At 45.8% G+C, this 23,268-nt stretch overlaps 1 protein-coding gene across 4 annotated transcripts in view; it reads right to left on the bottom strand.

The window, feature by feature from the left end:
- Positions 1-23,268, bottom strand: part of TRAF3IP3 (TRAF3 interacting protein 3) — a 229,544-nt gene that overhangs the window by 172,144 nt on the left and 34,132 nt on the right. Inside the window, exons 1-2 of one of the 4 annotated variants that reach the window (XM_069238631.1) lie at positions 15,583-15,754; positions 523-930 (exon numbers count right to left, since the gene is read on the bottom strand). The exons of 1 other annotated variant lie outside the window; for it this stretch is intronic. In XM_069238631.1, the coding sequence (XP_069094732.1) occupies positions 523-930; positions 15,583-15,621 (447 nt within the window). In that variant the 5' untranslated portion in view covers positions 15,622-15,754. Of the gene's footprint in view, positions 1-522; positions 931-15,582; positions 15,755-23,268 lie in introns of those variants that run through there. 2 more of the 4 variants (XM_069238632.1, XM_069238633.1) reach the window with 2 other exon arrangements.

The raw sequence follows: 23,268 nt of genomic DNA, 5'->3' as shown, positions 1-23,268 counted from the left end.
TACCCCAGAGAGTGATTTTAGAAATCGTTAGTGGCAGGGGAATGTTATAAAATGCCACAGAACAATGCAATCAACAAGCTATGAACATTTTATTGTCTGCTAAACTGCATAGACTCTACTTATTCTCAAACACTGTATTTGCTCCTGCCCTCTTGTTACATGTTTGTGACTTTTCAGGCCTTTCCTGTAATCTACTCCAACGTTACCCTCAGAATCCCTTCTGGGGCCTGTTTCCTGCATTGACCACCACTTGTTTAAGCATAAAACCTTTTTTTTGTTACTCCACACTTTTTCAGCCTTTTGTTCTAGACCTGCACCTCCATGGGAATATGCTCCTTCCTCTACTTATGTTAGACACCCAAGGCATTTAAAGGTCATCTCTGCCTTTGCACAAAGGCAAAGGGGCTCACTTGAGTCTGAGAACAGAGCTTGAAGCCTGTTCCCTGACCACGCCCACTTTCGGCCCCTATCATGATTTTATGGTAACGATTCATTAAAATCTACATGCATATTAGACTTTACCTGGCTGTTAGTGCACCAAGCATCCTTCCACTTCAGTGTCCTCTTATTATCCTCCATGGCTGCAGCTCTCCTTGGAGATGTGGGTGACCTTGGGGACACCCTTGATCGTTTCTGTTGTTCTTCCCCAAACTCTAACTTTCGTCTTTTAGAGAACTCTTGCTGGCGGGGGCTCAGACACAGACCCTCTTCTGTCTCCCTACCCCAATCCTTCTCCATCGGGCGACAAGAAGTGATGTTGACACGGCTTCGCATAATCTCATGTGTCTCCAGTCTCCTTTCACACTTTTCCTCATACGTTTCCAGGAGACGCTGGTGGCCCGGAGGCGATCTTGCAGCCTTGCTGGTCATGTTTAGAAAGGTCTCAAACAAATCCTGTTGGTTCAGTAAGTCAGGGAGTCGTGTATCAGTCTGTATCAAGCAAAAGAACACCACTGAGAAAGGTTGATAAAAAATTGTTATTATTTCTTCCCACCCAAGCAGGCTTCCACTATCTGGAAGCTTCTGCCAACCCGACCCACGGCTATGGTTGATATTTCTCCTTTTATTGTCAGATGATGTCCTACATCACTTGATGTGGACAAAACCCGCTCTTTTCTCACAATGTGGAGTCCAGCCCAGGGAATTTTCTGCAAGGTCTGCAAGAAAATCCAAAGAGCACCTTGCAGCTCTTTTTGTTATTATACACTGCATACTACTTTGTTTTCCGACATGTTATCTTTTCCTCAGCTACTTCACATTGAAAACCCAGTAAAATATTAAGGGGAGACTTGAAGTCTAACCTTCCTTAGCAGGTATCACAGTGAATTTCAGGGACTGGTCATGCAGTATTAATGGGTGGTACACAGGAGCTACCAGGCCCAGACCTTGTTTCAGTAGCCTCCTTTGTAAAAGTGTGGCAAAGAGTTTCTTCTTTGGGGTTACGGCAGCTGCATCTGACACATTTCTAGGGTAAATCGTCTTTGTAGTGTGGTACAGCCAATTTTCTTCCCGCAGTACAGTGATGTGGAACCTGACACACTAATCATCCGTTTTATAAGTTTCAAATATTTCAAGGGCTCTTACCATGCTCTGCAGGGACTGTCTATTTACAAATACCTCGTCACAGCCATTTCTTGGGCTCTAGACCCTACCGAACATACATACTGGTGGAGGGCTCACTCTCATGTGCCGAGGTTGACTGCAAGCCCCTCGCCCCCCCCAGAGTGGTTCAACATGATGTGTTTACTCTCAACTGTAGAGATTACCTGGGAAGGTATACAGCCCATCTGTCCCTCCCCAGAGGACCACAGAAACTCACTGTACTTCTGTTCTGATTTAGGTAACCTTTTTGATGTGATACAGCACGGTTTATATTTTGCATAAGATCTGTATGAGCTGCAATGCTCACACATTCAGTCAGGGGTCATCATGTAAACTGCTCTGTCTGAGAGTAGCCATATTTGCACATTTCTGCAGTAGCCCCACCTAAAGCAGGACAATCCTAGCTGACACTTCAATTTGCTCCTCACTCACAGCTGCATTTGGAGTAGCACACGTATTTGTGCCCAACCCATGACTCCTTCTGCCAACGAGCAGTAGAAGCTTATCATACTCACATCCTGTTTTCTCCCTCTACAGCAGCCCCGAAAGTGTAGATGTTGGATAGGCTGTGACTACTTCGATTAAAAGATAGTCAGGGAATTACTCTCAGCAGCTATCTACCACCCGTGGTCAGCAGAAGCCTTTGTGTTTAGTCTGCTCTGTTGGACTGCTTTTACAGCACTCCAGGCCAACAGCACGTGTAAAAACCTGTTCTAGAGTAGTTTGCAAAAGTGTACAAAAGAACAAGGCACTCAATGTTTATATAAACTGTAAGAGTAGTGGGGGAGAATGTGACAGAATGGAATACAGTTAAATAAGGTGAGGGTATATGTGAGCATCTGGCTGCCGAAGAGTGATGGAGGTTTGTGAGGTTATTGTCAGGACTGACGCAGGTTCTCCAGGACCAGGAAGTGAGTCTGGCATACTGAAAGAGCTCTAATTTGCAGCGTAGCCAGGAGGTTATGCCTAAAGATACAGGTGTGGCAAAGACGATTTATGCAGCAGATCGTGGTGCGCTGGCTTTACAATGGATGCTTCTATGGTTTCAAAGGTGAGGAGGTGTGGCTACTGAATCACTTCAAAACCTCATTAAAGAAGATCTTTAACGGGGCCCTTTTGGGCCTGAGTGCCAGGGCCACCCTGGTATCAGTAGTGGCAGGATTAGATGAACATGAACATTGGCAAAACTATGCAAGTAGAAAGCTTCATATCTTAGGCGAGACATGTATGTGGTTGTGTGTACAGTAATATGTACCTCAGTATCAAGCACTGTAGAGGGTACGAGGAACCTTTCAGGTTTCAGGTTGTTTGAGTCCACAAGCATGACCACATTGACATAATTTAAAAAGATGTAGATGAGGGGTTTCTTGAAAAGCGAAAAAAATGTGTTATTTTTCAAAGTGCTACAGTGATGGGGCAAGCCTGATGTGTGCCAGGATGCTTTTCCAAATTTTTGACATAGAGCTTAAAATGGCTTGTTTTCTGGGGCTGTATCACAGAAGTTTCACACCATTGCAAACAATAGTGCAAATCCACGTGCACCTTTGCTAATGCTTGCGTCATACAGAATGGAGCAAGCACTGTCTGTACCCGGGCACAACATGGAACAAGCTTTTGCACTATTTCCACGGTTTACATTGAGGGAAACATACACACTTCCTCCACATTGAAGTATAGGTAGTAATATCATGCAAAAACAATTGTTTGTTGTTATCAAATAAGTAATAAGAATAGTGCAACATCAGTTCACTTTCTTTTTATACGTTACTCACAAATTAAAAATTCTTAAAGTCTCTGAGTCACTTAAAATGATTAGTGAGCAATACGTATGTTGCACGTCGATGTTAAATTAATTTTCTCTGTTATTGCTGCGGCTCAAAAATCTTTTTGTGACACAGAATGTTGCTTAAGCTGTTTGTCTCATTTCAGAAGCAAAGTTGTAAATGGATTGCGTTTTTACAGAGTGTAAACTTCTGTGATACAGCCCCAAGTCTTATATTTTTGCTTGCATGACTTCTAGCCTATGAACATTTTGGCTTCTTGTGTGGTCCTCCTGGGTGGACAGCTTTTCATCCCAATACAGATGTGCACTGGTTGTTACAGCCTCCACATAAGTGATGTACAAGGCCTTGAATATGATACAGAAATCTGGTGATTGCTAGTGTAGGTTAGGCCTGGATGTACTTCACATTAGGAAGGCTGGGCTGGTGACATGGTTCACTGAGTTGGCACCCCTATACTTGTCCATTAGCTGGATTGGCCTTGAGAATGAAATGTCACTGGTGATGTTTTTGTCAACACAAAGCTGACAAGCTAAATGATGGACATCTTGGAATCTGGCAAACCCTTGTGCCCTGGGCAGTGGAGGAGACTGCCTACAGGCTGGCACCACTGACCTGCAGGGTGTTGCCCTTCCACAGGGGATTATGGGAGCTGTTCAGCTCCAGGATCCCAGAGCTCCTTCCTGGTCCGAATCTACCCTTCCCCAGGTGACCCTGCCTGGGGCCTGGAGTCCTGGCCTGCTGGCACTGGTCCTCTCAGGCAAAAGCAGTGGCTTTGCCTGCTTCTCACAAGGGATTACCGGATGGTGTTATGTCCAATGGTGTCCCTGGGCTCTCCCCAGTCTGAAGCCACCCTGCCCCAGGTACGGAAGGATGCCCTGCCGGGTGCCTGGAGCCCTGGCCTTCAGGGACATGGTCTCTCAGGCAAAAGCCATGGCTTTGCTCACCTCTCACAGGGGATTATGGGAGCTGTTCTGCCCGCTCGAGCCCCATACTCCTCCCTGTTCAACTCCACCCTACCTCTGAAAAACAAGCAGAAAGCAGTGAGAATGAAGGAAAAGTAGAAAACGCAAAATTAACAGGGGAAAAGCAAGGAGAAGATAGGACCAAGAGCAATGCAGGGAAAGTTGGGTCTGGGACCTGCTCCAGATTTTCAGGGACCAGTGAGAGCCCATTGGATGCCGCTTAAACGGCATTGCTTTCCAAAGCGCAGGCCCCTCTCTGAAGGCAAAGACTTTCCAGAGCATACTGCCCTTTAACAAAGAAAAGAGTACTCTCCCCCTAACTCCCATTGGCTTCTCTGGGATCATTCTAGCTACTGCACTGGATGCTGCAAGGGTGCCTATCTCCATCACTCCTTGATCTGTGCCCAACTCCTTTTTGTTTGGCTAAAAAACAATAGAGGTAATAGCCTGTCCCTTTCAAACAGTGTTCGCCTATCTTTTTAACTGCTGTTCACATGGAACCCTTCTCACTACCAGCCTAGCACGTCTCTAGGGTTAGCTTTGATCAGAAGGACTTAGGCCTCTTGAGTGACACTGGGGTGTCGGTATTCGTTACACTACATTTCTCATACCTGCAGCTGGGCAGGGATTTGGTGCTTGACATTTCCGTAATCACTCACTGTTACTGAGGGAATCCTGGTTTGTTTCTTTTTCTCCACTTAGAAATAAGCATAAATTCAGCAGTTCACCACATCTGATCTTATGTTGAAGTCGGATGCTGAAGAATGGGGGTTGCTAGACCAATTCCATGGGCATCAGAAGGGGGACCTATTTTTGCACAGGAGGGGTCCCTGCAGCACACACTTTCCCATGCTGGCCAGCAAGAAAACCATCACCTGCATTCACCCCTAGCCCCAGGAATGGGCTCCCAAGGCGCTGCACATGAGTAGCCATGAGACACCACAGACAGCCACATACAGCCAGACACCTTAGGCTTTCCAGGAACAATGTGGACTGGGTGTGCGGGGAAGGCCAGGCACACTAGTAGCTCTTCTGGACAGAGCCACAAAAGTCTTTAAACCCCAGCGTGACCACATCGGAACAGGCTGCCAGGTACCTGGCAAGAAGGGAGGGTTGCCCCACCTGAACATCAGCCATCCTCCACTTACTGGGGATAATTGGGGTCAGGGGTCAACCCGTACTCATAGAGCATCCCCAGTTTAGTCAGCAGCCCAAAGCATGCCAGCGGGCTGAGGTCCCCTTACTCTGGTGATGGGCACAGAGGGAAGGTGAGCCAGGTTCTCCCACACCATCAGAGCAACTCACCGCATCTGGTACACAAATGGAAGATCGCCCTGGTTTTGAGGCATTCCTTCTTGGCCTAAGCTCCTTCTCATCCAGGCTGCCCCACCACCCAAGACAGGCCATTCCTGAGTCACTAGAAAACCGGGCAGACCGGGATCGAGCATGATAGGGCCCAGGTGGCAGGCTCCTTATGGGGTTCAAGCCTGGGGAGGCACTACAATTCGGTTACTCCCTGGTGCATACCTGGTGACCACAGGTTCCGTTTCAGGAGGGGTGTCTCTTCGATTGTGCCTCTCCCAGAGGGCCAGGTGTATCATTCTCTCCATTCCCTTGTGTGTTGGTTTTGTCCTCCCAAGTGTAAGAGCCCACCCCATGCCCTGTCCTCACCCAAATGCCCAACACCTGCAGACCTCTCCACTGACCAGGACGCATGAGGGGAGGGCTCCGTTCTGCACCTTGGATTCTGTCTAGGAGGTGGCAGATATCTCAGGCTGTTGCCATGAGTTGCTTGAGCCATTCCACAGTTAATGATCCTTCCGCAGGTTCACATAAAGAAACATTTACCTTCTCCAGATAGCCCAGTTTGATCATCTTCTCAGCACTCCACCAGAACCATTGCTGACCCCAGCGGGGCCGATTCAATGACCATCCAATCAGTAGTAGCTACAGGCGTTGTGTACAAAAGACAGGGACTTAATCAACATGAGCTTATGACCCACATTTACCAGTAATTCCTTGGTCATTGAAAATATTTGCAATTCCCTATCCCTATGGTTAGGGTTTAACAAAATACCCACACTTGCAGCCCCAGACATCTAAGACCATCACAGGCCTGTTATCACTCAGTCTTATGTGGCTGAACATCATTTGTCCATTTAAGAAGTTGAACACGAACCACTGGTGGTCCCATACCTAGTTAGTATGGAGGAGTCTTGTTTATTATCTGAATTAACTAGACAAATCTATCCACCAACTAGGAACGACCATGCACCATTGTGCCCAAAATAGAGAAACAGTTATCAGTCTGTCAATCCTTTCCATGTCTGTCCGTGCCAGGTGAGGTTTCCCCTGTTGAATATAATTAAGCTGCAAGCTCCACTCCTGAAGGTGCCCTTTGTTCAATTTTTTAAACTTTCAACTTTGCAACCATACTCCTCACTGAACCATCGGCCATCCCTCTTAATAATGGCACTAGTTCCGAAAACCATCAAAATATAGTTCTATTCCATTAGCTATAACAGAAGTATTCAGGCAATCTGCCTGCTTTGAACATTCTATATTTTTTAAAGTGAAGAGTTCAAACCTCCATGACACTTAGCAGGAGCATCTAGAGGACACCGAGAAACAGGTACAGCTCGATCACATGAGCTTTTTGACTTCAGCTGCTTTATTATAGGCTACTGGAGTTAGAAGTACTGTCTGCTGGCAACAAATTTGCCCTCCAATGGATCCTTTTTAAAGAATTTAAAGTGTACTTATTTTAACTACTGGCATTCAAAAGAGCCCTGCATTGTTATTTTTCAACACTACCTCCCTGAATCAGGAGTAGGTTATTTGCACGCTTCTGCCTTCCTAGGATGTGACATCCATTTCTCAGGCTCCCTCTCTGGAATTGAAACCTGATTCTGCAATACCAGTGGTCACCATGGTAGGCACAGAAAGCCATTACGGGTATGTGGATCAGCCTGGCATTTCTAGAGTCACCATAGAAGCCAAACGAGCACAAATGGGTCTTGATCTGATAAATGCACACATTCCAGGACATAAGTGCCTATCAGCATGTATTCACTATAGAATTACCTCAGTTATCCAATTAACAGCTGGAACAATCAAAGGAATCACAGCTGATTTAATGAGTCATTCACAGTTTCACTGTATCGGCCATATGTACTTACACATGCATGGTTTAATCTTTGAGACAAGAATATGCTACTGGCAGGATCAACCAGATAGCCTCACATGCTGGAAGGGAAGATGAGCCGCACACCATCCTGGAGTAACCTTCACATCCCTCGGGAGCCTGCTTTTAGAGCCTCTGGTTGCCTACAGGGAGCTGGGGAGACAGGGGAGTCACACGTGCACCAGTGGGTCGAGCCTGCTCCACAACAACAGAAGGGGGTATCGGGCCAAGGTGCAGCCTGAGCAAGACACAGAGGTTTTGTGTCCTGGCCTCGGCAGTCAGAGCCACACCACCGAACGGCTGTTCTGAGCTGCTGCGGAAATGCTCTGGGTGGAGAAAGGCAAAGGACAGGTGAGCATGGCCCAGATCACCAGGCGGCATCTGGGAGGAGGACCAACCAACACCATCAACTCTAGTCTAACTACTTCAATAACTGCCAGGTTGCTTGGCCCACTCTCTGCCTATTGGCCTCACGAACTGCAGACTCTTGAGTCAGACAGTCCAGAAAAGGTGGAAGCTCTTTGCTTGAAACAACAGCTGATGCTGGCCCAGTAGTCCCTTCCTAAATAGAACAATTGTGCCCAACTGATCAGAGTACAGTGTTGGGTAAACCACCCGAGCAGGTTGCCTTGCTTGGGGATGTTAGCTTTGCATCTCTGTCTGCCTCCGGGAAGCAAGGATTGGAGAAAAGGCTCATCGGACAAGGCTGAAAGGCAACTGCAGACCTAGGACCTTGGGACCCTGGGGCAGATTAGCTCAGGCCCTCCCAGCACCGGATGAGAAAGACCAGAGGACAAGGTGCACCCTAACACCTTTTCTCTAATAGTCCAGCGGAACGTTACCTGCCTTTCTTGTAATCTATGCACACTGATTGACAGAGCGGAGCATTGGAGAGCATGTATGCTGCTTCCTGGAGCCCTGACTGGGTTGAAGCTTCAAATAAGCCCTATTGAGACATCCAGGGCAGCAAGGAATTCTCAACACTGAGCCTTGTCAAGGAAGTGACATGTTTTGTTTATTTAGTGTAAGTACAAAATGTTAACAGTGACGTTGGAATAGAACATTTGCACCACCATTGTATGCGTGGTAAATGATGCCTAATTTGAATTACACCCAGGCCTAGCGTAAGTCCTTCATTATAGGTGTGACATGATAATATTCCTTTAGTCCTGAGATGAAACAAGCAGCAGCGTGCACCATGCACTGCACAGGACCTAAGTCATCATATAGGGTTTGACAGGCCATAAGCTGTTCCATCCAGGAAGGGGAGAAATGTACTCCACTTCCTGGTGGACAACAGCCTACCATATTTAGAGATCTCTTCCTGCCTGACAGGGAGCTCAGTGCCTGCCGAGGAGCCACCACCACATCAGCTCCACTGAAAGTACTGTAAGTTTGAAGAGCAGCAAACATGTTTCATTTAGCCAATCAGGGAACTGTTTTGCTTTTCAAAAATAAACTCTCAAAGTGAGAGTTTGTTTTTGAAAAACAAAATAAATTAACAGCCTTAGTACACTGAGAGTTTTCTCCCGGCATATGGGGGTCATTTTTATTTTTTTCCTCTTTGGGCCTACTAGGCTTTCTCTGGCAGTTTAGAACAGGAAAACAGGAAACGGAGTACAACATAATGTTTACCCTAAATAGGGCAGACAGTCTGAGGTACTTAGATCAATGTCCAATGTTTGTGGGGCCATGCATCTGAGGTGTCTGCCGGGGGGGCTCTGCTGAAAGCAACATGACAATAAACCTGACTCTAAGTAGAGAGGGTGAACAGTCTGTTTGGCAGACACAATATGTGGTAGGGTACCCTGTTCCCCAAAGTCTGAATAACCCCCTTTTTTAAGTCAGGGGCACTGATTCATTGGATCCTGCCATCATCCAAGTGGAAAATGATTTGAATTTAGTTGTTTTTTTATGATTCAGGGAGGCAGGGCTTTATTTTCCAGAGGACTAATTAGTGATACCAATATGCTTAACTATTCTTGCATTTTGTGTTTTGAAGGAATGGGTGCTGTCCATCTTGGCCCAAAAGAGCATTGTCTGAGAGCATAATATTATTTATTTGAAACTTTGCTTTATACTCCTCCAATGTGCTGCCTTTTGATCACTTCCTAGTGTCATGCATACATTCGAATGAGCAGGTGGTGGGTTCCGTTGGGTCGCAGAGATGTTTTAAGGCATGGGAAAAGAGGGCAACTGCCCATGACCCCCACCTTTTGGTACTATAACTTAAACTGATCTTTCGTTTGATTTTTTGGGTGAAAAGGGATGATTAATCTTTCACATCAGCAATGGCGGGGGGGTCAAGACAAGGAGCCACAGCCTAGACAATTGACTGAAGTTGAACCCGATATAAAGCAAGAGGGGCAGTCTAAGTTTGGAGTGTGCTGATGTGAAGTGATATGAGGACATAAATAAAAAATAACTTGTACTGTGTGAATCCAGCAGTTCACTATTACTTATCAATGTGTTTTGGGGTACATTTTAAGACATATGATTGCCTGAACACCTCAGTTTGCCTGAAGGTTCACTCTGTATTATATATTTTACCTGTGTTATCAAGTCTAGAGGGGGAATGTTTGAGAGCTTTGGTCTTTGTACTCCTTAAGTTCTGGTTCTGTGTTTTTTCTGGGGTTTAAATCATCGAAACATTTGTTGGTGAGCTTGCCAAACATTTGGGTCTTCTTACTACTTTCTACAAATGATAGTGAAATCTGTTTCATTGGACTGAGCTTCAGGTTGGTATTAAATTCCATGTCTGGATGAGGGTGGTGCATTCTTTCTGATGGTGAATGCCTGGACTCTGCAGATCTTCTAGTGTACCTGGGTGACATAAGAGGTGAACTTTGATTTTGTGGTTGGCAAAGGGACCTCTGAATGTCCTGATGAAGGCATACTGGGGTTGACAGAGAAGGAACGCATTGCAATTAATAAAAGTATTCAGGGCTAGGCAATGATTGTCGGTTTGTCTGACTGGAAGAAGCGATAGTTACAGATTATTTGTAAATTGTTCAATTGGAAGCCAGCAGCTGTGGCTGTGGAGAAGGTCAATTTCATCTGGGAGCCATAGTGCACACCTAAAATGTCATCTGAGATAGTGGTAGGTATACCAGAAGGAAGATGATGATGAGAGAAAGATAAGTCGGTGACGTGGATGACTGGAAAAAGACGACATATGACAGAGTTCAGTATGAGGGAGTGAAGGGATGTTCAGCGAAAGATCTTTGTAAGGCAGTCTGTAAGGTAAGGAGTGATGCAGAAGAACTTGGAGTTTTCGGTGACAGCTAGTCAGCTAAACCAAGTGATGAGACTGAGGATTCCTAAGATTTAAAAGCTACATACCCTGTGATGTCACTGATAGTTGCTGTGCCCCAGGGACTGTGGAAGTTACCTGCACAAAGTCCACCTAAAGATATTCATAATGCACATATGTCATGCCGTGCTTTCTTTTTAATACTGTACTTTATAATGTTTACAGACTATCACTCAACTCCACAAATCTTGGCCACTCTCTAAACAAGGCGAACCTCACGCTCAGCACAAAAGTCCTACAACAGATTAGTTAGAAGGTAACAGAACAACTGCAAAGGCTCATAAGCGTATGCTCCAAATAACAGTGACATTATAAATAAATATGCAGAGATGCAAGAATTATAGGGCACTTGTCACTATGTAGATACATGTACCATAAACTGTTTCCCACGTTTGTCATTGTCTAGGCATAGCTTTATTTGACATATACAATGTGGCATCTCATGCGACAGTATAACAGTGACTTCCAGGTAAGGATGCCATAATAACTAGAAGGAAATATTAATCTGGAGAATAAGACATTATTTTTGACAGTCAGTTTTAGGTTTGCGGTCCAACATTCAACACACAATCTGTGCTAACCTTGTCAAATCACCTTATCTCAATGACATCAGCAACATTCTCAGGACTCAAAAAACAGTTTTAATGATACGAAGCAACTTGAATAATTGACATATTTGTGGATTAGGAACACATTTTCTATTTATAGAGTGGTGACACCCACGCTGATAAAAAAAATCTAATGGTTTAACCCAATTCTGAATAGAAATAGTGACGTCCAATGTTAGACTCGTGGTTTGTCCTGACAGCTTGCATGTAACCGCATACTCTGTTTTTTAAAGTGTGGGATGTCGATCAAGGTGCCACCATGGAAAGTTTTCGTTTTTTTCCAATTTCAAAAGCACATTATCACATTTTGCACTTTCAGTAACGAAATACCTCATGCAATTACGGAATAAAAAACTGGCAGTAGACAGGTTCCCAGAGCGATAACAACAAATATTATTTAATGATAAAACAAACATTGGTAAAACCAATAGGTTTAGCTTTTGGTTATTTTCTAGTCAGGTCAGCATCCCTGATGTTGTGCAGTATGACTAAAGAAAAATAAAAACAAAGCCTACGACATGGCCGCCAGCATGATTTTGTATGCATGCCCACCACAAATGTGCATACCTACAAAATGATGTGGGCACATTTTTTATTTTCTAATTCAAGTCAGATTGCTAAATATAAAAAAACATGTGAAAGTGTTTTTTTAAGCGGGTAGGAGAAAGCAACATAGGGAGGTCAGGTGGAAGCAAACAGGGAGCAGGGGGCGGAAGCAACACGGGGATGTGGGTGGGGAAGGCAACATGCGGTGTGGGTTGGTGGAAGCAACATGGTGGGCTCGGGTGGGGAGTGGGTGGGGAAAAGCAAACTAGAGAGAGAAATGGGGAGTGTAGGAGAAGCACACAAGTGAGAAACCAACATGAGGGAGAACCACATAGCTGTGAGACAGCAACACGGGTGTGGAGGGGGAAAAAGCAAATTATGGAGGCAGCTGGAAAACAAATGCACTCTTGTGTAGTTGGTTAAGACAAAAGAAAAAAGTACTTCACTAAAAGAGAAAAAGGTACTTCCCTGAAAGAGAATAGTGGAAGGACACAAGTAAATTGAAAATGTTCCAGAGAAGGGAGAGACAAAAGACAAGCCACTGAATAAAAAGCAGCAAATTGGCGTGAAAGTAAAGCCAACCAATGATAAGCAATGGGCAGGATGCAAGGGCCTCTATGTTCTTGGTAAGCCCACAATATCTTTGGTGCCCAGTTCATCTCCACCTAAAAATGTATTAAAAAAGTATCAAAAAAATTCCAAAGAAGAAGACAGAAAAAGGCCTAAAGTGGAGCGGTCAAACCTAGGCATCTGCAAGGAGAAAAAAGAAGCTTGGTTACTGGCAATACTTTGTCAAATGTTAATTTGTTAATTTTTCTACTCTGTACGTGTCTAATGTATTCCAATAACACCTCTATAGTTCACCTCAGCCATACTTTTTTATCTTACTATTTTAAACAGCGCTGTAGGAACATAAACTTAATTTTTGGTTTGATATAGTAGTTCAACATGCTTAACTTTGTTTGAAATGCTGGCTTGATAAAGCCATCTTTGAGATAGAAAAGAAGGATAAATACATGTTTTTTTCAGGGCTGGATGGAAATAATATTGGAGCGAATTACCACTGAGCATAATTGCCCTATTTCAGTCCATTATTTCCAGTTTAGGCAACAGTGTGCCAAAGATCCTTCCTCAGAACTCATGAACTAGTCATGGAGATGAGAGATTAAGAACCAGCAGACCCAGTGCTTAATTTGTAACTAAAAAGGTGCCGGTGCCCAAAGCCCTCCTCTTAAACACACGTTGCTGTATTTAAACGTGCGAACACGGAATACTGAGGCGGCGTAATCTCGGGCCTCATCAATCCATCGACAGCCACTTGCTGCCCCTTCAACTCACTCTGGCAGCCTTCTATTTTCTCCCTTTGTGGCGCTTTTTCGTTTGTCCCTTCCTCTGTCTTTCTCATGTGTGTCTTTTGCTCGCAGCAAATGCTTGAGGCTCAAGAATAAGCCCCGGCCCTCAAAAATAAGTGCTGGTGCTCAGCACCGGAAACAACAAGCACAAATTAATCACTGAGCAGACCTGTCCACTATCCATGTGTATGGGTTATATATTACCTATTACAGCCCAGGAGGGGCACAACATTTCCCGTTTTGCCCTATAACCTTGGAGAGTCTGTCATTTGCTGAGGCTGGTCGTTTTAACCCCACAGTAGTGAGAACCGTAGCTCTACATTTGATGGTTCCTGAAATATAGCATCTTAAAGGTACAACTGGATTATAATACTTCACAACAGTTCAGTTTCCCAGCTAGTACTGTGAGCTCGTGTGTTCAGTGTAGAAACTGCGTCCATTAACTGGAACACTAATATGGAGACCAGTTTGTTTGACTGTGTCACTCTTTCTGGACTAGGCACCCCAGGTTACTTTAAGTGGTGGGTTTTGGTAGTTTGAGAGATTATTTGGATACTTTTATCTACCTGCGCTGAAATACACTGTGTTGTCCTCACTTGCAATGTGAGCTTGTAATACATTGTATCATGAGACCCTTTAAAAGCTATGGCATTCGTTTGACCCCTTTGGTTTCATTGGCAGTACACTGTAAAAAATGGTCCTAGTAAAAGATGGAGAGCTAAAGACTGCCAGAACTTTGTGAAGACTTCTGAGCTCCGGCACATGCATCCACATTCACATGAGGTACAGCGACTTACTAAGTACTGTATTGCAGCCACAGAAGTCGCCAGGTACTTCGTTTTGGGGGTTTACCTCTATTTTACAGTTATGCATTTTGTTGTAAATAAATTTCTATATCTTTTCAGAAATAGAACTCCTTCTGCACTCGAATTTTTAATCAACTTCATTACTTTAGGTTATACTGTGTCTGTCCTCCAAACCGTCATCATTTCCTAGAATAAGCCTTCATTTCTTGACTGGGCTACTCTGGAGAATCAAGACTCAAAAAGGAATACTCTGCACGCATTGAGTAACCTATTGATACACAGGGAGATGGGGCACCAGTACTGATAATACTCTCCAGAGAAATGCCCAATAACTACACTGACCAGGATGTGGAGAGAAAAAGGGTTGCCAGTAGATAACACTACTACTTCAGGGCCCAGGTAGCTCTAGGCACTCTTACATCAAACGCAAGAGTAGGATATCAAGTGGCATTCAATGGTGAACTGGTCGAATAGAGGTTTAAATCTTAAGGCAAGAGGGCATCAAAACTTGTTCAGTTGACATGAAAGTAGAGGGGGATTCTGGACCAACTCAAATGGAGAAGTTCAGGAAATAGACAAATTGGGACCCGGGGATTTATCATCCAGATTATTGGGCTATGTGATTCTTTGTGAATGTGAAAACTTGCTAAAAAACACATCTATCAATAAATAAACGTGATTGGTGCCTTCAGATGTCTTTCGTTTTGTTAATGAACAGGGTCACTGACTAATGCAGATCTGCCCAATTTACACATCTTAACAGGGCAATGAACGACCTTCTCACCTCCGTACCTCCAAGAGAAACAGTTCTTGCACTGTGAGAATTTATTAGATCTTACATCTTTTTACTCCTCTGGAGCATATTTCAAAATGTGTCCCTGCACAATACAAGTTACGAATACCCTGGAACGCTAACTCATTCCAAACATGCGTCAATATCTATCCGCTGACCAAACCAACGTGACGCAGTCTGTGCCAATACCCTGGGTGAAGGGATGCTCTCTGTGAGAAGGTTGTAGGCCAGCACCTGTTTCTGACAGACAACAAACCGCGGTAGTTCTCAGGCTTGGATAACGAAAGAACTATTTACTCATGAATCTATTGAAATTCACTCGTACTAATAGAGCTTGTTGTTTCATATTGTGCTTGCTATCGCAGCCTTCTTCAACGTTGCTGTACTGTAAATACAGCTCCTTAATTCTTCAATCATAGAAAACGTCAGTAGTTAAAGTCACGACCTGCATGTTACATGCGCGTCTGTACAGCAGATCCTGAACCAGCTTAGCTATACTCCGGCTTACTTTTCGGTCTGTCGTTAGATTTTTGACGCCTTGGTTTATTTATAACCAACGCAAACCGGATGGACCGCATTACCCACGTACCCAAAGACTGCGTGCATTGTTTGTCGATCAACACAAACCATACCTTTCCCAGGTGAACGCCCGGTGTCTGTCTGCCCCCCATTTCGGCTGAAAGTTTGCCCCACCGTCCAGCCAGCGTCCAGGCAAACGCTGACCCCCGCCGGCAGTGTCAGTACTCTGCAGACCGCCACAGCGAAAACAAAGGTCCTCTTGACGGCTGACACTCCTGCAGATTCCACGGGTGGTGTTCGACGGTGTAGCAACAAAGCTGTGGAATTTGCTGTCTTGAAGGCGGGTTTTAGAGGACGGGGCGTGACTTGTAGAAACATTGGAAACTCTCCCACTTGTAGTATTATTAAGGCGAGCAAGCGTGCTAAGTTATGGTAGCGCTGACGTACTAAAGACGTGTCTTCGGGCGCTCATAAACAGCATGTTGAATTCGTAATCGTACGTGACAATCTACAAATGATACGTCACTCATCACCTATAGTCTACGGGCTTTGGTGATATCTCTCATTATTACCTCCAATGCACTGCGCCCTGATTATCAACTCTGGCAGGTTGACAGGCTGACATGACCTCCCAGGATTAGTTTACACACTGATCTCTGCAACGTACTGAAATGTAGACGGGCCATCTCACGTAAAGACAGCACTGTCAGTGCTAACTTAAAACAGTATCTGCCACATTTTAGGCTGAATAGTGTCTCCAGTAATTCAAGAGATGTAAGAGTGTTAGTTTACCGCCGTTAACGGTGAAAAATAATAATTTCAAGGGAAGCGTTTGGCTGGAAATGTAGCAAAATCTTTTGATGTCTGTCAAGTAAAAAACACAGCGCATAACATAACACAATGTCTTAACACAAACCATCATACCAATACAACTGAAACATAAATGGCCCAGCATAGTAAAACAGATACAGAAGAACACAGCACAGTCACAGTACAAGTCAGCAACACAATTCAATAACGCCGCATCCGCATAAAAACAGCACACGCAGCTAAATGACATATCCCCACCAGAACAACATATTGTTCAGACATTCTTGACACACACTACCACTTCCATCAGTATGTTCATATAAAACATTAGTAGGTGGTGATTAGATCAAGCAATGTTGTTTTTTTTTTTAACCACGGGGACATCTAATAGCCCTAATCAAAAATGGTTTGTGGTTCGGTCCCTTGCATTATGAGGCACAGTAAACCTATAAGAAGCGCTAATATACAATCTACTCTTGATTGTAGGTGGCGAAATAATAGCATTAAATATTTATTCGTATAGTTTAGTTTATTTTTCTTATTCTGTGGTGTGACTCTATTGTATAGTATGGTAATTGACCAATAGGTCTGGCCCCACTGAAAGGTAAAACATGAATTATGTGATGCATGAAGCAGAAAGTGACTTCTAAATACTTGAAACGGCCCTATGGCAGCATAAGTGCCATAGAAATACATCCGTAGTGTAACAAATGCCTCCGCGGTGTGGAGAAGGGGGGATGTCCGAGCTCAAGGGGAGCTTCTCAGCACAGTACACTCTGCACAGGCTGCAGGGCCCTGTCTGGGTCCAGATACTTTGCAGGGAGGCCCCCTCAAGTTTTGTCATGCCACTGAAATACACTGTAACTTATAAGGTAAGTAAGATCTGATTTAGAAGTCAGAGGAGAGGAATTCTCTATCATGAATGTGAAGGATATCCCGTCCACAGTATTATGATCTCATTACGTCCTATGGGGACCGTAATACAGCGGACGGATATCCGTCACGTTTGTGAAGAGTATTCCATCGGCCAAGGTCTAAATCAGGCCCTTAATGCTTAAATAGCGTCTGATGGATCCACGACGTTGTTCAAAACGTGTATGATTATCTCAGCCCCCACTTCTCCACCCTCTTCCCCACCCATCAGCCGCCTGAACAAGCTGATTGTGATTTTAATATTTTTGTACTTGTTTTTTTTCTGTACTGTTAATTGAAAGACGTTAAATAAACAATTGAAAACATAATGTTTATCTGCTAAAAGGCCGCGTATTTCCCCTTTTGTACGCCCTTACTCTTTAACACACACAATTTTGTTTGAGGGGGCCCGTTGGGACATACTTAAATGTAACAAGTGAGACCTCACGCGCATGGAAAGTGCCGGCGCCTCAAGGGTCGGAATGGGTGAAGGTGTGCACAGGTCACGGAGTCACGGCCACTCGGCAGCAACTGTAGAAACACAGCTGTGGGTCTGAGCGCGTGGTACTTTGTGAGGGGAGGAGGGAGTCATTGTCAGCCTCACACAGAGGCGAATTATCATTCACAGGCACGGAGAAGGGTTACTAAAACATACTTACTGACTGTGGACCTGTACTTTGTGTACTCTTTACCCACAAGTGGTGACCACAAACCTCCCTACAAGTAACCTGTAGGCAATGAAATTGTTTTCCACCAAGGTCATAAGAGTGACCTTCAGCAGTCCTGGTTTTCATCCAGCAGGACTTTGCATTATAGCACTTATGTCACTTATTCTATTGCAGTCAGAGGCTTACAAATACCCACCATGAAGAAGAATGCAGTTTGGTAAAAACACAGGCTTCATTTGTTGCCATACAAAACATGGAGTCACTCTACACATGTGTATGTGTTTCATACGCATAGTGCTTATCTAGCCTTCGCGGCACTCCAAAAAGCTGGAAATCAGTTTCTCTCTATTATCCAGATATGCAAATAAGCCCATCCAAGCTGACTAACTACCAGCCCATCCAGGATTTCATCTACGATTATTGCACTATATACACATGTACACGACAAGTACATACCAGGTGCCTGCAACTACAAGGATAGGTTTGAGCCTCAGACCGTTACCTGCGCCAGATATACAACCTCGAACAACATCCCGGCTGGCTCTCAAGCAGCCCCTTCGTAGGGCTGGGGACGCTTCTTTGTAAAAAAAAAGGGGTCCTTCTGTAATCTAGTGTTGTATGTGTTAAATCACTCGTAAGAAACACCAAGTCAAGTACGTACCAGCATACCAAATGATAAAGTTATATATTGCCGCAGCATGACAGCCAGGATAGTCGCAAGAATTAAGTAAGAAATGCATTCAAGTACAAAAGCCCGAAAGTTACTGGAGCCGGTACTCACAAGGGAAAACTACACGTATGTAAATAGAGGAAAACTAGGAAAGTGCGAGTAGGTTAATAAGTTACACAGCACACGTCATGACTCTACGAAGTGTAAAAGGTGGCCCATATGTGAACAATGCAGTTACACTGCACTAACAGAACGGGGGCCGCGCTGCGGAACGAAAAGCAACCCTTACTTCCTCCTAGTGCTCGCGCTCTCTTTCAATCCATCCAGTTTCTCCTTTCTCCAACTCTGATGCTTTCTCTCTACCTCCCCCCTCCGCCCTCCCCTAACTCTCTCGTGAAGTCTCCTTGTGCCGGCTGCGGGTAACCTCAGGCGGTTGGGGAAAGTGACAGAGGCTCCACGAGCGCCCTGGGCTTTCTATAACAGCCTCTAAGGGCTCCAACCCTCCGGGAAAATGCCCGGTGGAGAAAAAGGTTTGTCGGGCCTGAAAAGAACACTTGCGTTTTCAAAACTTTCTCTACAGAAGAAAGGTTCTCCTCCAAATGAATTGATTTTGAAAGGGAGCACAAAAGGGTGCAAAAAAAGAAAAAAAGCTTTACCACCCATTCTGGATTTGTTGACATGAGGTATGTATAGTGAGTAATACGTTGTTAGAGAGAAGCAGCCAACAACTGGTGAACCTGGGGATCATATCATGAAAACACTTCAGGCCACTTCAGGAATTTCCTACCATACTCTCTGTAGCAATAACAAAGGGCCCTAAATTGAATCAGCCAATGTAAGCCATGTCAGTTCAAATCTGCTTAAATTTGTGATGACACTGCAACGTTTGAACCAATTTAGCTGGACGCTTGATAGCATGCATTTGTATCATCAAGCTAGAGTTAAGTGATCTTGACAGACTAATGGCAGCATCTTTTTTTTTTTTTGTTTTGATAAAGAGATTTTATTGATTTTGCATGAAACCATAAAGTGTACAACTCAACATGATGCCAACGGGCATTAAACAATTATGGTTGAATCCTAAGACCCCGCTACACATTGTTAAAAAGGAAAATATCATACACAATCAAGAAACCTAAAAGCCTGCCAAGCCCTCCCACTTCCCCCAGATCTTGTTATGTTTATTTACGCAACCTCTGGCCTCATATACAAGTTTCTCTCGTTGCGCACACCAGTCCACTCCCCGTCTCCATTTAGTCAGTGTCGGTGCATTCCTGGCCTTCCACTCTGCCATTATATCCCTCTTGGCCACCAGGCATGCCACCCCTAAGAATGTCCGGTCTGCTCTTCGCAGCCCAATGTCTCCCATAACCCCCAGAAGGAGGGGCAACGGCAACCTCTCCACCTCTTCTTGTAGTACCCCAGAGATCTCCTGCACAACCGCTTCCCAATAAGCCGCTATTATCGGGCATACCCATACCATGTGGAAGAAGTCAGCTGTGGGGCTCCCACAACGGGGGCATTCCGCCGAGGGGCGGAGGCCCGCTCTGTGTAGTTTGTCGGGCGTGAGATATGCGGTATGAAGAAAGTAGGTTTGTATTAATCGAAGGCGCGTGGCCATAGTAAGAGAGCGTGGAGCCATCAGAGCTTCTGTCCAGTCCATTTCCTCCATGGGACCCACCCAATCCTCCCACCTTTGGCGAAGTCCTCTTTGGTGGTCCGCAGCGACGGTAATTAAGGTGCGATATATCTGGGAAACCCCTCCTCTACCCAGGTTTCCCATTAGAGCCTTGGCTTCCATGGGACTATGCTCTGGTATGATGTCCCCTGCTTGTATGTGGACTAGTAGGGCGTGACGCACTTGAAGATACCAGTGGAACTGTGTCTTGTTCAAAGCGTATTGTTTCTGGAGGTCCTGAAAGGATCGCATATGTGACCCTCCCCAGATATCACCCAAAGTAGAGATTCCTATGTTGTCCCAGTTCTGAAAGCCCTCCAGGCCTGCCACATGTACCAGCTGCCTCCCGTGCCATAGCGGGGTCTGTTGGGTAAGACGACTCCACCACCCCGTCACTTTCTGAGCCGTCCGCCATCCCTGTAGTACCACTTTGGTCACGTCTGGGACATCTCGGGGGATCGGATTCCCGTATAGGGTGCCGAAGATCCGTGGGTAGCCCATTGTCTGTAGTTCTAGTTGATATGCGGGGTCTGTCCACCCACCCCCCACCCAGTCATTAATTACGAGTGTGTGCATCGCTAGGTAGTAATATTGGATATTGGACAAACCCAAGCCCCCGTCGTGTATGTCCCTCTGACATGTTTTAAGCGACAATCGTGCGTGAGTGCCGCCCCATATGAATTGGCGCGCTAAGGAGTCCATCTCCCTGAACCATCTCGTGGGGATGGGCAGTGGAAAGTTCTGCAGGAGGTATAGGAGCCTGGGGAGGATCATCATCTTGTACAGCGCTATTCTGCTGAGTAAATTCAGGGGAAGCGCCTTCCAGCGCAAGAGATCGGCTTTGACTTTCTTTGTTAGTGGTGTGATATTAAGTTCCCACGCTAACTCAGGAAGAAGTGAAATATGCATTCCTAGGTATTTAAAGCTGTTTCTCCGAACTAGGATGTTTCGTTGCCAGTCTATACAGTCTCGAGAGCGGTGTAGGGGAATTAGCAAGGACTTGGCCTGGTTCAGGGTCAGTCCGAGGCTTCTGCGAAAAGTCTCAGGATCTCCAGGACGCGTGGGCCGCTTTTGGATGGGTTAGAGATATATAGGAGAACATCGTCCGCGTACAATGCAACTCGGTCCTCCAAACCGAGAGGCCAGTGCCAGCCCTCAATCAGTGGATCGCTTCTCGGTAGTATCGCCAAAGGTTCTATTACTAGCGCAAAGAGTAGAGGGGATAGCGGGCATCCCTGCCGACTGCCACGTCCAATGGGGAATGGGTCGGAGACTACTCCGTTCACCCGGACTCGGGCAGTCGGGTTGGAGTATAGGAGTTTCACTAGTCCTCGGAATTTAGGTCCGAGCCCGTTCTTATGCAGGACCTGTTCGAGGTAAGACCAGTCCACTGTGTCAAAAGCCTTTTCAAAATCAAGTAAAAGTAGTGCCAAGTGCTTGTGTGACAGAGTTTTGTGGTGCGCCAAGGCCAGATGCAACCGCCTGATGCAGTGCCTAGTACTACGGGTAGGCATGAAGCCACACTGGTCAGGGTGCACCAGCGTGGGCATTACCTCCTTCAGTCTGGAGGCAAGGATCGAGGAGAGTATCTTGATTTCAACATTTAGGAGTGAGATGGGCCGGTACGCAGAGCAGTGTCGTGATGGGGGTTGGGTTTTGGGGATCACCACAATCGTCGCTTGGTCAATCTCAGTGGGGAAACGGCCTTGGTTTTCAGCTTCGTCATACATATTAAGTAGGTGGGGACCCAGGATGTCGCTGCATTTACTATATAGTTCTGCTGGGAAACCGTCTGGGCCTGGGGTTTTGCCCGTTGCCAGGCTGGATATTGCATTGCTGATCTCTGCGAGGCTAATGGCCTCCTCCAGTCTGTTTCTCGCCTCTGGGGACACCCTAGGAAGGGTAATATCGTTTAGTAGTGGGGTCTCTCTCTCAATGGCGGGGCGCGGGTGCTTGGCATATAGACAAGTATAGTAGGAGGCGAAGCTATGTGCAATTTCTGCAGATGTTTTAACAAGAGAGCCTGAGTCCTCTAGGATCTCGGGTATAATTCTATTGGCCATGGGGCGGGTGGCTAGCCAGTGCAGCAGCTTCCCGTTTTTATCCCCCCATCCATAAATTCGGGCTGATGAGGCTCTCCACATGTGTTTGGCGGTCTCCAGCATTATGTGTTTGATATCCTCTCTCATTCTAGTCAGTTGCCTCATGGTAGAGGCCGAAGCCAAGTTTGCGTGCTGGCGTTCCAGTCTTAGGGCCTTGGCTTCCATTTCAGAGATCTGGGAGTTCTGGTCTCGTTCACGGGACCGAAGGGTGTGCTTGGCGTGCCCTCTAAGAGTGGCCTTACCCGCGGCCCATATTATTCCTGGGGATCGAACCGAACCTACGTTTAATTCAAAGTATTGACTAAGGTGACTCCTGAGCTCCTGCGTGTAATCTTCATCCTGTAGGTGCCAAGCGTTCAGACGCCACATAGGCCGCCTGGTGGGGTCTACTCCACCCAGTCGGATACGTATTGGCGCATGGTCCGAGACCCCTCGAGGGAGAATCTCCACCCCCGCAACGTTTAAGAAGTCCAGGGCTGGCATAAACACAAGGTCTATTCTGGATTGCGTCTGGTGGGCCGCCGATGTGTGTGTGTATTGGCGCTCTCTGGGGTGCCAGGAGCGCCACACCTCGCACAAGCCGAGGCTCTCCGCCCAGCTGCTTAGGGTTGAAGCCCTCTTAGATCTACTGGTGGTGATCTCCCCAGATACGTCGAGAATTGGGTCAAGAACCGCGTTGAAGTCGCCTCCCAGTAGGGTGGTTCCTTGGGGAAGTCCTGAAGTCATTCGGTGGAGCGAAAGTAGGAAGGTGTCAAGACCCGCTGGAGGGGCATAGGCGCATACAAGATTTAGCGGGTGCCCCTGAAGAGTCCCCGTGACCACTACGAATCTACCCTGCAGGTCGGACTGTGTGGCTGTGATCACCATAGGTAGAGATCGGTGAAGTAGGATGGCCACCCCTCTAGAGCCTCTGGAGAAACCCGCGTGATACACTCTATCATATCCTCCTCGCGCAAGCA

This window comes from Pleurodeles waltl, chromosome 6, assembly GCF_031143425.1.
Source record: "Pleurodeles waltl isolate 20211129_DDA chromosome 6, aPleWal1.hap1.20221129, whole genome shotgun sequence".
Classification (NCBI taxonomy): Eukaryota; Metazoa; Chordata; class Amphibia; order Caudata; family Salamandridae; genus Pleurodeles; species Pleurodeles waltl.
Note: the sequence above shows the minus strand (reverse complement) of the source record. Positions and strands in the feature narration are given on the sequence as shown.